This window comes from Nyctereutes procyonoides, unplaced genomic scaffold, assembly GCF_905146905.1.
Source record: "Nyctereutes procyonoides isolate TBG_1078 unplaced genomic scaffold, NYPRO_anot_genome, whole genome shotgun sequence".
NCBI classification, from domain to species: Eukaryota; Metazoa; Chordata; class Mammalia; order Carnivora; family Canidae; genus Nyctereutes; species Nyctereutes procyonoides.
In genome coordinates, this window is record NW_026575121.1 from 30,604,809 (window position 1) to 30,618,467 (window position 13,659).

The window sequence follows — 13,659 nt, forward strand, 5'->3', positions numbered from 1 at the left end:
AAACCTGATTAGTGTAGGTTCAAGAAGGAATGGGAAGAGAGAGAATGGAAATAGAAAGTATAGAAAGTTAAGAATATGTACAGAGCCTAAGTAGGTGGCTAGTCCAAGACAAGTACGCAAATACTTTTGCCCAGAGTAGTTAGTAGTGGAAGAGTCTTCTAGCAGGAGGAAAGAGATAAGAGAGGACCCATCAAGAAAGATGTCTAGGTTTCTGCCTTAGGATAATAAGCATATGGTGGATGGTACTATTCAAGAGATGAACCACTGGAAGAGAGCCAGGTCCTGAGAAAGAGCATGAATTCAGTTGCAATATAAAGACCAACAACCATTATGCCTTTAAAGCCCTTACATGAAAATGGGTCAAAGAAGCTGTCTGAGCTGGAGATCTAAATTTGGGCATCATGGTATGCTGACAGCTATTTAAAACTTCAAGCTTAGAAGAAAATGTTTAGGAGAAAATACAAAGTGAAAAAACAGGGACTAAAGCTGGGCCTAAAAGAACTTTCAACATCTAGTAGCCAGGTAGAAGAGGACAAACCTATAAGAAGAAAAAACAAGAGATGAAAACAAAACAAAACAAAAAAGATATTTACTGCTAGGTAAAAAAAATGTATACCTCGCAGTGGTGAGCGGAAGGAAAACAAAAAGACATCTGTTGGAAAACCTTAGTCTATTCATTAATAACTGAATTTCAAAGGCAAGTTGACTTCCAGGGAATGGGAGAAATAAGGGTGGTTTAATAAGACTTGGAAAAAATTACACTCAATATAAAAAGAGCATTATGAAAGGCCTATATACTACTGTAACACAACTACTGGTGATAAGAACCACAGTGGTATTCAATATTATCAAAACAAAGCAAAAAAACCTTTCGGGACAGAAAAAAAAATGTATCTTCTTGATAACTTACTAGACACTGACAACTAGCACTATATTATTCATTGAGTTTGCTTCTCTATCTTGACTTCTAATCAAGACATCTTCAAATAACCCTTTGAAAGTAGCTGCTCTGAAATAGCCCAAAACTATGGTTTTATTTTCCTTTTTCTTTCTTCCTTCCTATGTATGCATGTTTGTACCTAACTACCTATGCCACAAGTTTTCAAAATTATTATTCCATCCCTATCCTCTATATAACTCTAGGGACTTCCAATTCTTTCTTAATTTCTGTATTATCTCTATTTCTTTAGCATGTATTTTCCAATTATAGCCAGAAATAAGCAAATATTTTTAAAAGTTTGTCAGTTCTGGTTTGGCTTCTATGGGGAGTGTCCTCAAAAACCATCACAGTAAGAGAGTTTTAACATATTTTTAGATATTATTGAGAAAAGAGAAGATCACCTAAATAGATAGCATCTAATTGAGAATTTTTTTTTCTTTTTTTTTTCTTTATTTATTTATGATAGTCACAGAGAGAGAGAGAGAGAGAGAGAGAGAGAGAGAGAGAGAGAGAGGCAGAGACACAGGCAGAGGGAGAAGCAGGCTCCATGCACCGGGAGCCCGACGTGGGATTCGATCCCGGGTCTCCAGGATCGCGCCCTGGGCCAAAGGCAGGCGCCAAACCACTGCACCACCCAGGGATCCCTAATTGAGAATTTTTAATGAAACTTGCTACTGAAACTAAGACACGAACTATAGGTTTTTTTTTTTTTTTTTTGAGAGAAAGAATGTGTATGCTTATACACACATGAGCGGAGTTGGGGGATAGAAAATGGGGCAGAAGGAGTGATAGAGAAAGAATCTTAAGCAGGCTCTATCCCCAGTGCAGAGCTCAACTTTGGAGCTTGATCTCACAACCATGAGATCATGATCTGAGCCAAAACCAAGAGTCAGACAGGTGTTCAAACAACTGAGCCACTGAGGCACTGCTCTCTTTTACTTCAAAGGCAAAATCATATTAATTTGAGAAGTGGAACATTTAAGTATTTATTGGTGAATTTTCAAAGAGCGAGCACATCCTTTACTTCGAATAATTGCAGACCCTTTCTGAGATGAACAGGTTTAGAAAACTGAGGATTTTTTTTTAATTATTTTTGTCTACCCAATGAAATCCATACGTTCCATCTCTCACTTCATCCCTGATTCCCCTTTTAGACTGATCATGTCTTAATACAGCATTTGGCATAAAAAATGCTAAAAACTATTAAAGCTACATCAAAATGCCCCTGCATCAAAACAGCTGTGCCCCCATCAAAAGTGGCTAACAAAAACGAGGCAAATCAAAAAAGTACTGCTGTACCTAGAACACTAGGAAGTTCACAAAGAATTAAGATGGGTTTTTAGTCTTTTTCAGCCTAATATTAGAAAATCATTTTCCATTCATTACATTCTATCTTGACTTTTTATTTTCTAATGAGCCAATAATTTAGTATTATTGTATTACATTTTAGCAATGTTCCCAAGTCCTTTTTTATTATGTATTATATAATATAAAATCACAAACTAAGTCAAAGCTAACTTTAAACAAAAAGGGCAACAGTATCAACAAACTGCTTACCTTAATTTTAGCAGTATATTCTCCTCTACCTCCAAACAGACCAAGGCCACCAAGTAAAATGTCAGTGTCAGCACTAAAACGTATAGCTTCTACTGAATGAGCAGAGTAACCCCAGCCCCCTCCATGACCTAAAAGATACAATTAAGAATTCATGTAGTAAAAATCTATCTATATACTTCTATATTTAACATATAAGACAATATTTCCTAAACATAAATATACATACTTTCAAACCTGTTTACTACACTATAATCTTCTTTGGAATAAACCTTCATTACTGCTTGAGTCTCCTCCTCTGTACTTGCAACACCCATTTTTAAATCCTGCATAGCTGCTAAGGTATCAAGGCAACCTAAAAACAAACAAACAAAAATTTAACTCTGTGAAATTAAAATTTCCCATTATATTGATGGTATAAGATGCTATAGAGAATAAATTAAAATAATAAACTCTGAGTGTGCTCAATAAATGTATTCCAAGCTTCAAACACTGTTTCATGAAATAATATTTAAAACCAATAAGAATTCTCCTTTGCTTGGGTAATTATCATATTTAAACACATTCTATGTTTCCCAAAAAACTGTATCTTTGAAAAGTTGGCATCACTCAATCTTTGAGCCTTTACGAGGTTCCTCCTTTTATGAAATTCTGAATTACTGTAGATTCTTAAAGTTTTATCTGAGGAAGACACAGCAGCCTGAGAGAACCTTAATCAATATGAGTTTTGGATGTTTACTATGATTACTAGATGAAATTTGAAGAAAAGAAGTAAGGAATTATATGTATGATCTAGTAATTATACTTAGGAATATGATTTCACAATTGCAAATTTTAGATAAGCACAAATGAGCCTTTTTAAGGATCCTTTTTAAAAGCAACAAGTAATTACTTGGATTGGTATAAAATTTCCATGAATATATATATATATTTTGAAAAAAATGTTATATTACAAATTAAATAAAAGTGAAGTTGATGTGCTATGGGAAGCTGTTATATAAAAAGAGACAGAAGTAATAATGTATAAAATTCATAATTATATAAATATATATTTAGAATTTGTCATTTTAAAATAATGTATGTAAATTAAATATTGTAATTATACATTTGAATATTCTATCTGCATCTCTAAAATCTATATATTTAAGCTGAACAAAAACATTATTAAAAAATTTGCCTGCTAGAAAATTACATTCAGGAATGCTTTATATTTGGGCATATATGAATTGTGTTGGTTCAAGTCTAACATATTATTCATTGTAGGATTGACTGACAATGAACTCTCTTAAGTTAGAGAGTTTAACTTACATTGCACTTAGCATACCGTTGTTTAATACACTTGAGAAAATGAAACACAAATCTAAATATTCCTTAAAAAATTCTCAGCACACATTAATGAAAATCAGCTGATTATCAAAGAGGAATCCTACCTAGAATGTGCAAAGCTGCATGAGATCGGGTGGTGAGAGCCCTTGATCCTGTTGGTAAGGCAAGTTCAGGACTTAGAATACTACATCTGGACTGCATGTCTGTTGCAGAGGGAAGTCTTGCATCAGCAACCACTGCATTGTAACACCACAGCTCCCTAGTATTTGGTCGAAACCTTCAACAAAGAATAATCATAGCACTTCAACATATAGTTTAAAGACAAAGGGCAAGTTGAAAGAAAATATATGAAACATACATATAAAACAAAACAACAGTATCCACAATGTATAAGAGCTCCTGCAAACCAGTAAGATAATTCAGTATCAAAGTGGGCAAAAGACCTGGAATGCTGTTTTCAGAAAGAAACGCAGTAAATTGTATGTAGCTGTTCAAACTAAAACTAAATAAACAGTAAACCATAAGGGACCCACAATACTATCCAACCATTATCTCATATCTCTTATCTCTTCCATAAAAAATTCTCTAAAGGCTGCCTCCACTTCTTTACCATGGTTTTTTTGCTATGAATTCTTTTTTGGAAAAGTTGTTTTTATCATCTACAGGGTACACACAAAAGAACAGTAAAAAAATATTTTCAAAAAAAGGTATGAAGAATAATGGTATAATGTGTATTAGTAAAAATAACATTACTGCTATTTTTTAAGTACCCTGGCTCTTCCTCCCTACCCAATTTCTTTCTTTTTCCTTCAAAGGTAGCAATTACCTTGATTTTTTTTTTTTTAAGATTTACTTATTTATGATAGACAGAGAGACAGAGGGGGGTGGGGGCAGAGACACAGGAGGAGGGAGAAGCAGGCTCCTGGGAGCCTGACGTGGGACTCGATCCCGGGACTCCAGGATCGTGCCCTGGGCCAAAGGCAGGTGCTAAACCACTGAGCCACCCACGGATCCCCAATTACCTTGATTTTTAAAAGTTTATCATTCCTTTGTTTTTATGATTTTTCATATTTATATCAAAATTGTGTATTATTTAAGTTTCACATTTTTAATTGTGTATGAACAGGATATACACTTTGTGTTCTGTGGTTAGCTTTCTTCAAACAATACAATATTCTTACAATGTATTTTTACAGTGGCATATGACTACAAGTTCATTCATTCTTGTTGTAAAGTATTAATAGCTCATGTGACTACATTTTAATTACCTGTCCATTCTATCACTGATAGCAAAATATTTAAAACCACTCAATTTCCCATTACAAAAAAAAAAAATGCTGCTGTGGATAATTTTATACATAGCTCCTAAAGCCTAAGAGTACAAAGGAAGGAAGAACAAAATCCTCATATTTTTCACAACTGGTATGCCTACACAGAAAACACTGATTCTTTTGAAAATCTGGTGTCAGATATAGCTCATATTCAGATTCATTTATTAAGGATGGTCTTCTCAATTAAGGTGCTTCATGATCCAAACCTATTAAATATAAGAGTACTTAAATCCAGTGATTCCACTTGTGGCTATATATCCAAACGAACTGAAAGGAAAATCTTGCAGAGATATTTGCACACTCACAATCATAGCAGCATTATCCACAGTAGCCAAGAGGTGGAAGCATTAAGCATCCATAGATGGATGAGTGGATAAATAAAATGCAGAAGAAACATATAATGGAATGTTATTCACTCCTAAAAAGGAAAGAATTCTGTCACAGGCTGCAATGCGTATACATCTTGAGGACATGATGCTAAGTGAAATAAGCTAGTCACAAAAGAGACAAATACTGTGATTCCACTTATATATAAAATGTAGTCAAATTCATAGGCAGTAGAATGGTGGTAGCTACGGGCTGGAGGGAGGGAGAAATGGGGAGTTGTTCTTTGGTTATGGAGTTCAATTTTGCAAGATACAAACATTCTAGAGGTCTACTATATAACAATGTGAATAGGGCAGCCCGGGTGGCTCAGTGGTTTAGCGCCGCCTTCGGCCCAGGGTGTGATCCTGGAGACCCAGGATGGAGTCCTACGTCAGGCTCCCTGCATGAAGCCTGCTTCTCCCTCTGCTTGTGTCTCTGCCTCTCTTTCTCTCTCTGTGTCTCATGAATACATAAATAAAATCTTAAAAGAAAAAACAAAAACAATGAATATACTTAACACTTGAATTGTAAACTTAGAAATTGTTATATTTCATGTTTTTTTCATTTTAAACTTAAATACCTGGCACAGAATAAATTCTATGAAAGTACTTGTTATAATGAGTGGAATTATTAATATAAATGTACTATTGCTTTTTAATATAATCTATTAATCTAACTGGTTTATTTGTATGTGATTATTTTTCTCTTTTAAGATTTTTTTCTCTTGGTTTTTAGTATTTTATAATTTCACTACAATGTCTCTTGACTGTAGATAATGGAAATGCATAATTTCTAATATTTGTGAATTTAAATCCTTTTATTGGTTCTGGAAAACACTCAAGCATTATCTCTTCAAATATTGTTTTCTCCTCTATTTTCTCTAACCTCTAATATTTCCTTCTTGGAAGTCTATTAGATCTTTTCATTATATTCTTCAAATCACCTCCATATTTTTAATATTGTCTCTGGCATTTTTATAATCTCCTCTCAAGTGTTCAAATATGATCTACTCATGCATTTGTATAAAAAACTATTCTTCAGGGGATCCCTGGGTGGCTCAGCGGTTTGGCGCCTGCCTTTGGCCCAGAGCGCGATCCTGGGGTCCCAGGATCGAGTCCCACGTCGGGCTCCCAGCATGGAGCCTGCTTCTCCCTCTGCCTCTGTCTCTGCCTCCCTCTGTCTCTCTATCATGAATAAATAAATAAAATATTAAAAAAATACTATTCTTCATTTATAAAAGTTTTGCTTGGTTGTTTTTCAAATATGCCTCATCATTTTGAGTCTCATTATGAGTTTTACTTCCTCAATTTCATCTCTGACTTTTTAAATAGTTCATATACACAATTTATTATTTCTGTTATTTCCTAGATCTGAAACTGATCCTGTTGCTTGTCTTTTGCTGAATTTACTAACAGTGATATTTGTATGTTAAGCAATTTTAGATTTTGCACTCATATTTGTGGAATCTTAATTCATCAAAAACCTATGAGCCTATATAGAGGAGGAGTTTTCTCGAAAGATGATTTACACTTGCCTTCTGCTGGAGACACAGGGGTATTACCTATTTGATCCCACTTTAGCATCATTCCAAGCCTAGAATCTTAACAGAGTTTCAGGATCAGTTTCTATCTCTCTCACCTTGCAGTTGGCACAATGCTTATTTTCCAAATTGCAGCACTGCTTATCAGTATTTGCCCTCAGGGAAATCCTGTGTTTATAGTACTGAGTGCTTACTTCTCCAGGGTCACCTCATGAGGTATGATTTTTATTTTTATGCTGGCTTTCTTTCTTTGAAGTGGGGGTGGGAGACATGGGCAGCATATTAGCGACATCTTGGCTAAGTGCCAAGCCAATGAATAAAATATAAACTTTTTTTTTTTTAAACATAGGGCCCCCTTTGAAGTATTTAGTTTACCAAACTGCCAGAAGTGGAAATCCCCATTTACTCCTCAAACCACACCAATCTAGTTTGTACGTCTAACACTTTTATGAAATTATTCTCAAAGTTGCAAATAACTTCTAAGTGGCTAACCCTATTAGAATTTTTTGTCATCTAGTCAAGCCCTCAGCAATATCAAACACCATTGAACACTCTTTTTTTGACCTACTCCCTTTTTCACTTCTATATCAGCACACCCTCTTGCTTTTTCCCATAGTTCACTAGCTGCCCCTTCTAGTCTCCTGACTAGTTCCTCCTATCTCATCTAACTTCTAAATTTTTAAGTTCAGGACTCTCCTCAACCTATTTTCTCTGTCTAGGTGATCTTGTTCAATACCATAGCTTTAGATACACCTATATAAATTAAAAATTCTCAAATTTATATTCCCAGTCCAGATCAGTCCTCTTTGAGCTTGGCTCACTTATCTAACTGCCTGCTTAACATTTTGCTTAGAACTCAAACTTAACATGTCAAAGACAGAAATCCTGACAAAATCTGTTCCTTTCTCTGCCCTTCCTGGCTCAGTGAATGCCACTAATGTCTATTCAAATGCCAAAATCTGAACACTGGGAATCATCCTTGACTACTTTCTTTCCTTAATCACTTACCAATATAAGCAAGTTTTATTGGCACTATTCCAAATATATGCTGCTACTGCTCATCTCCATCTTCCCCACCATGACCCTAAGTTTCATGCCATCGTCTCTCCCTTGTATTGCTGTAGGAACCTCCTACATCTAGTCTTGCCCCATTCCCATTTATTTTCCATACATGTATAATTTCTTAGTGTTAATTCCCAACTCAAAATATGACAAAACTTCCTATTTTGAAGATAATTCAAATTCCTTAATCTAGTCTGCCAAGTCCTGCATGTCCTAGCCGTGTTTATGCCCCTGAATTTATTTCATGCTACTCACTCATGATACTTTAACCACACTGGCTTTCTTCAAATTCCTAAAATACTAACCAGGCTCTTGCCTCAAAAGCCATTTGGGTCTACTAAGCTGTCCCTGCTCAGAAAACTTTCCCTAACTCTTCAAATGCCTGGTTCTTTCTTATACTTTAAGGTCTTAACTTCTACTGTCTCCACTGAATGGAAGATATAGGTCATTGCTGTTAACCTCAATCACACCACCCCCTTTTTCCTTAATGATGCTAAGCAAGATCTATAAAATGTATTATTTATTGGCTCTCATACAGTCTGTATCTCTGTTAAAAAAAAAAAAAAAGATGACCTCCTTAAGGGCAAGGGAATTTAATCTTAACGTGATCTTAACTCACTTGAATCGATCTTTACTTACCATATAGTATCTATGTAAATATTTACTGGCTAAAATTAAAACAGTAAAAATTAAAAATAATAAAGTACTGTATACTGATGCTGACAGCATGGGAAAATATGGATTCTCATAGCAGTTGGTGAGAACCAGAGGACAATTTGGCAGTAGGTATCACAATTCGGTGAGCCTACCTTTTGACTCAGCAATTCCACTTCTTGAAAGCTATCTTAATAGGAATACACTCCTATCAGTACAAAACTCTGTGTGCATATATACACGTGTTTGTGTGTTTACTCTGGCATTATACATAATAGTTCTTACTATACTGACTTGCAAAGATCTACAAATTGTTTAACAACAAAAAAAAAACCTTTTAAAATGAGTATGTTCTTATATGTAGAAAAAAATGCGTTTTTAAAAAGCGTCAAACAATATAAACCAAACTTAATACTTGTGACCCATAGAGAAGGTCAGTAGGATGTGTTATGGGGGAAGAAAAACATCTAAAGAAGGCCCACATAACTGCTGTATTTTTGCTTTGCTTAAACACACACACACACACACACACATTCATGTGCTATTTGTGTAAATTTTGAAGTGTGAAATAAAATTGCTATTCTTAACATTTATTTGCTTTTATATAGATGTCAAATTTCTAATTACTCAGGAGAAGTTAAGAATACAAAAGGAAGCAGACTCTGGCAAGAAGGAAAGTCAAAGTAAGCTTACAGTGAATCTGCAGTATCCTTGATAGCTGTAAAATATAAGTACCCTACTAAAAAAGACAAAGGACAAAATGTCTAGCCAGAAGTCAGGATAATGGAATAAAATATGAATTTTGTATCACCACAAGAGTATAATTTGATCAGAATTTGTTTACTACTCTATTTTATAAACAGAGCTTACCTCCAAATGACATCATACACAGGATCAAGACACACACCAAATCCTTGCAGGTCCTCTTGTTCAGAATCATTAAAAGTTTTACAACTCCCATCGACTTTATTTATCAGAAGGCATTTAAATGGAGGAGGTTCTGATATAGAAGCAGGTACCAAGCCTTGGGAAAAGATATTATCCATCTTAAAAAATGCATTACCTTTTTGTATTGCCGCAGCTTAGAATGTAGGTATTATTTATAAGTATTATTACTATTATTATATCCATTTTAAAGATAAAGAAACTAAGGCATAAATAAATTAATTAAAAACTTTTAAGTAATAGAATTAGGATCAAAACCTCAGGCTTTCTAAATTCATAACATATGCTCTTAATTTCTGTACTATATGTAACACTATATGTAATCATTTATGATATCACAAACACAAGTATAGAGTGATGCCTATAGATGGAACTTCAAAGTCTGACTTAAGTAACCTTTAATAAAAATTAATTTCTACCATTTATTTAATAAGAATCAATACAGAAAAATTCCTCCTTTCAATACAGGTTTTATCCTACTACAATTTAGCTCACGTTTCCACCACTCTCTAGCTAATAGCTAATAAATACTCATATAAACACAGAAATTTAGAAGCTTCTCAATATTCTATCAAATAGAAAACAAAAAGCTCTAAGATTATATATCTAATGATAGGGAAAGATGAACCATTTACTATCAGTCACAACAAAGATTTTGTAAAGAACATCTATTTGCTTGGGGTATTACCTATTATGTGTTTACTGGCAAAAATTTCTGATGTAGCCAGCACGTGAGAATTAATAAGTGCTTCATCAATGCGTAAGAAGGTCTGGTCCCCACTTGCACCTATCCAGGTAGCCTTTCTTCCATATTTTGATCCGATGTTAGGCATGGGAGCTGGTTTTGCATTCCAATATGGCACATCCAAAATTGGTCTACCCAGCTGTCCTTTCTAAAAAATTAAATAAACCATATTAATAATATTACTAAATAATCTATAATTTTTAATAAAATTAAGGAGACAAAAACAGCTCTATGAGAAATTACTCTTTATAATTATTAGTACTTTTTTAATTAATGAAATTCATGTGAAATTTAGATAAAAATTTATAAAGGAATAAAATAATTCCTATTATTCTTAGGGACTTCCCCCACTAATAAACCACAAAGTGTATTATTTTAACAATAACAATAAAGCTGAAATATTTTTCCATGCAAGAAGTCTCCCTGAAATACTGTCTTCACCTACATTTAAATGAAAAGTATAATAAATACACAATGTTAAAAAGTTAGTATTACAAATTGTTCTTTAAAAAAGAATCATTGAAAAAAATCACTTTGATATTTTAAATTGACAGTACTTAATTTATAAAGTCGCTATTAAAATTACGCAGTCTGAAAATATTTGGGTAAAGGCCAAAATAATAAATAGTACAACTGGGAATACAATTAGAAAATTACATATTTTACACATGATCACATGTTAGTAAGTTATTTAAGTTTTAAGATAAATAGCATAATCAATAGTAAGATATGATGTCTTAAGTAAATGTTAACTCATTTAAAAACTATGGCTATCTATAGGTAGTAGGTTAGGTAAGAGTTTAATTTCTTTAAAAAACAACAGAAAGTCTCTCATTAAGCTAGAAGCTATAAAAAAAATACTAATGGTGGATGGGTAAACATTTATCCTAGTTTATGAGCTCACCCTCCCCTCCCAAAGCACTCCCTCTTTCCAAAAAGTGCCTGGAAGGCAGAAAATGCTGTATCATGGCATTCAGGGTCATCTGCAAGTAATGGGTATGAGAAACCATCAGCAAAAAACCTGAAGAACAAGGGAGCCTGGAACACTGCAAAGAGCCTGCTTAAACTCACCCTACTATCAGATTTCTAGTGTGTTCTATCACTCCTTCAAGGAGTGATACCTTGAAGAAAATACAGCACACAAAGTGACTGTAAACGCAATAGAGTGTCAAGCCCTGGGCTGAACTCGGGGAGGGAAAAGTGGCAAGTACATGAACAGAGAAGCACCCAAAACATTTCAATGTTAATTTTCAGCTTCTTTCAATGTCTATCCTTATTTTTTGACAAAAAAAAAAGGCATAAAAATGTGAACAGTGAGGAAGTGTATCATATATACTTTGAATATTTAGAAGAAAGATAATTCTATTTGTCACTGAGTACTGCAATAAATATCTATTTCTTTACTATCAACCAACTAATGTAAAGAAAAGCAGTGCAAAAATATGACAGATGCCTGGACAGCCCCATGGGATTCCGAATGTGGTTATTTAAATTTTTAAATTTACTAAATAAAAATTCACAACTAGGACCTCTGGGGGTAGAGGACAGTAATGGCTGCCTGATTTCAAATATCACCATTCACATACTCCCCAAAACAAAACAAGAAAATCAACACACACAGGGCAAAGAAAACCACACATGACCCAAGTCTTCAGCAGTTTAGGAAACAGCAGATCTGATGACCTATTTAAGTCACCTGTAACCAGGGGAAGAAACCAAATTCCAAGTCTTCTCTCTGGAAGTGCCACTGTAAGCAGAAGGGGGTGGAAGTACAAAAGGGTAGCTTATGAAGGAGAATAGAGCATAGAGAGGATTTCGAAAAAGCACTGGTGAAATCATCTCCCAAAGAGAAAATCTAACTCTTAAAGTCAAAATCTGAAATAAAAGTTCATAGCACCAGCTACATGAAAAGGCTTCAAAGTGTGCAGGACCGTTTCTCACCCATGAGACTGATAAAAATTAAAAGGGTATGACAGCACATTCTGTTGGCAAGGCTGTGGAGAAACAGGCATTCTCAACCACTGCCAGTGAGAATGCAAAAATAAAGGGAATTATTAACATCCCACAAAACTGCATAGGCACTAACCTTTAGCCCAGCCATCTTACCTCTAGGAATTTGCCTTAACGATACATGTCTAACAGTATTGATTTCATTGTAAAATATTGGAAAGTACTTATATCCAAGCATAAGAAATTGACTAAATATAGTACATATGCACAGGGGTACCAGGCAGATATAAAAAAAAAAAAGAATAAGGAAGATCTCTACAAACTAGTACAGAATGATTTCTAGGAGATACAGTAAAATGATAAGGGTAAAGTGCAGAAGAGCATATATAAAATGCTACCTTTTGAAAAATAAATATTTTATTTAAAAATAAACATAATTATATGTGTGCACATATATATACACACACACCTGTATGTATGTATGTATGTATACAATACACACAGGAAGATAAATTAGAAAACAATGAAGTTCATTACTTACAAACATGGAGTAAAGGGGATATGGGAGGAAATGACACTCCACCGAGTATACTATTTGTGTAACTTTAACTTTTGGAAACACGTTAATGTTCTACATATTCAAAAAAATAAAATTACATCTAAGGATATGAGAGGAGGGATCCTAAAAAAAACAAACTGAAACAGTGCACTGGACCAGAAGCCCCTTTCCTTGGAAATCTGAGAGTTCAAAGAGGACAGGATATGTCAGGCATCAGCATTTTAACCAGTGTCTGCCCAGGAATGGCTAGGAAGACTGTTACTGTAGGGAGAAGAGGAACACCACTGTGTTAAGGGTCCTCTGACTCTGCTCCTTCCCTGCCCTCCCTCTGGCACTCCCAGGGAGCCTCATTCATTGTTCAAGGCCAAAGTTATCTCTACGTTGAAAGGTCATCTCTCTCCCCTAAACCCTGACATCAGATCTCGTTCACTTTACAGAGATGAACCTCTGCCCCAGGATCCAGTGAGACAAAGAGACCTATAAAAAGACTTGTTTGCAGGGACAAGGGGAAGAAGGGTGATCCTTAGCTGTTGTTGCTCTTCACAGGAATCTGTTATTTGTACCTATTCTTATTAATATTAACTAAAGTTTTTTAAATTAAAAAAAAAAAGGCAAACCAAAACAAACGAATCCAATTCCATTCCAAAGGAATAACAATTCTACTGAAATGGGGTATGGGGAAAGAAC

The 13,659-nt window shown here is 34.5% G+C and overlaps 1 protein-coding gene across 1 annotated transcript in view; it reads right to left on the reverse strand.

The window, feature by feature from the left end:
* MYCBP2 (MYC binding protein 2) overlaps positions 1-13,659 on the reverse strand; it is a 262,011-nt gene that overhangs the window by 145,654 nt on the left and 102,698 nt on the right. The window contains 5 exon segments of the mRNA XM_055335749.1: positions 2,498-2,625; positions 2,724-2,849; positions 3,925-4,097; positions 9,644-9,797; positions 10,407-10,611. Coding sequence (XP_055191724.1) covers positions 2,498-2,625; positions 2,724-2,849; positions 3,925-4,097; positions 9,644-9,797; positions 10,407-10,611 — 786 coding nt within the window.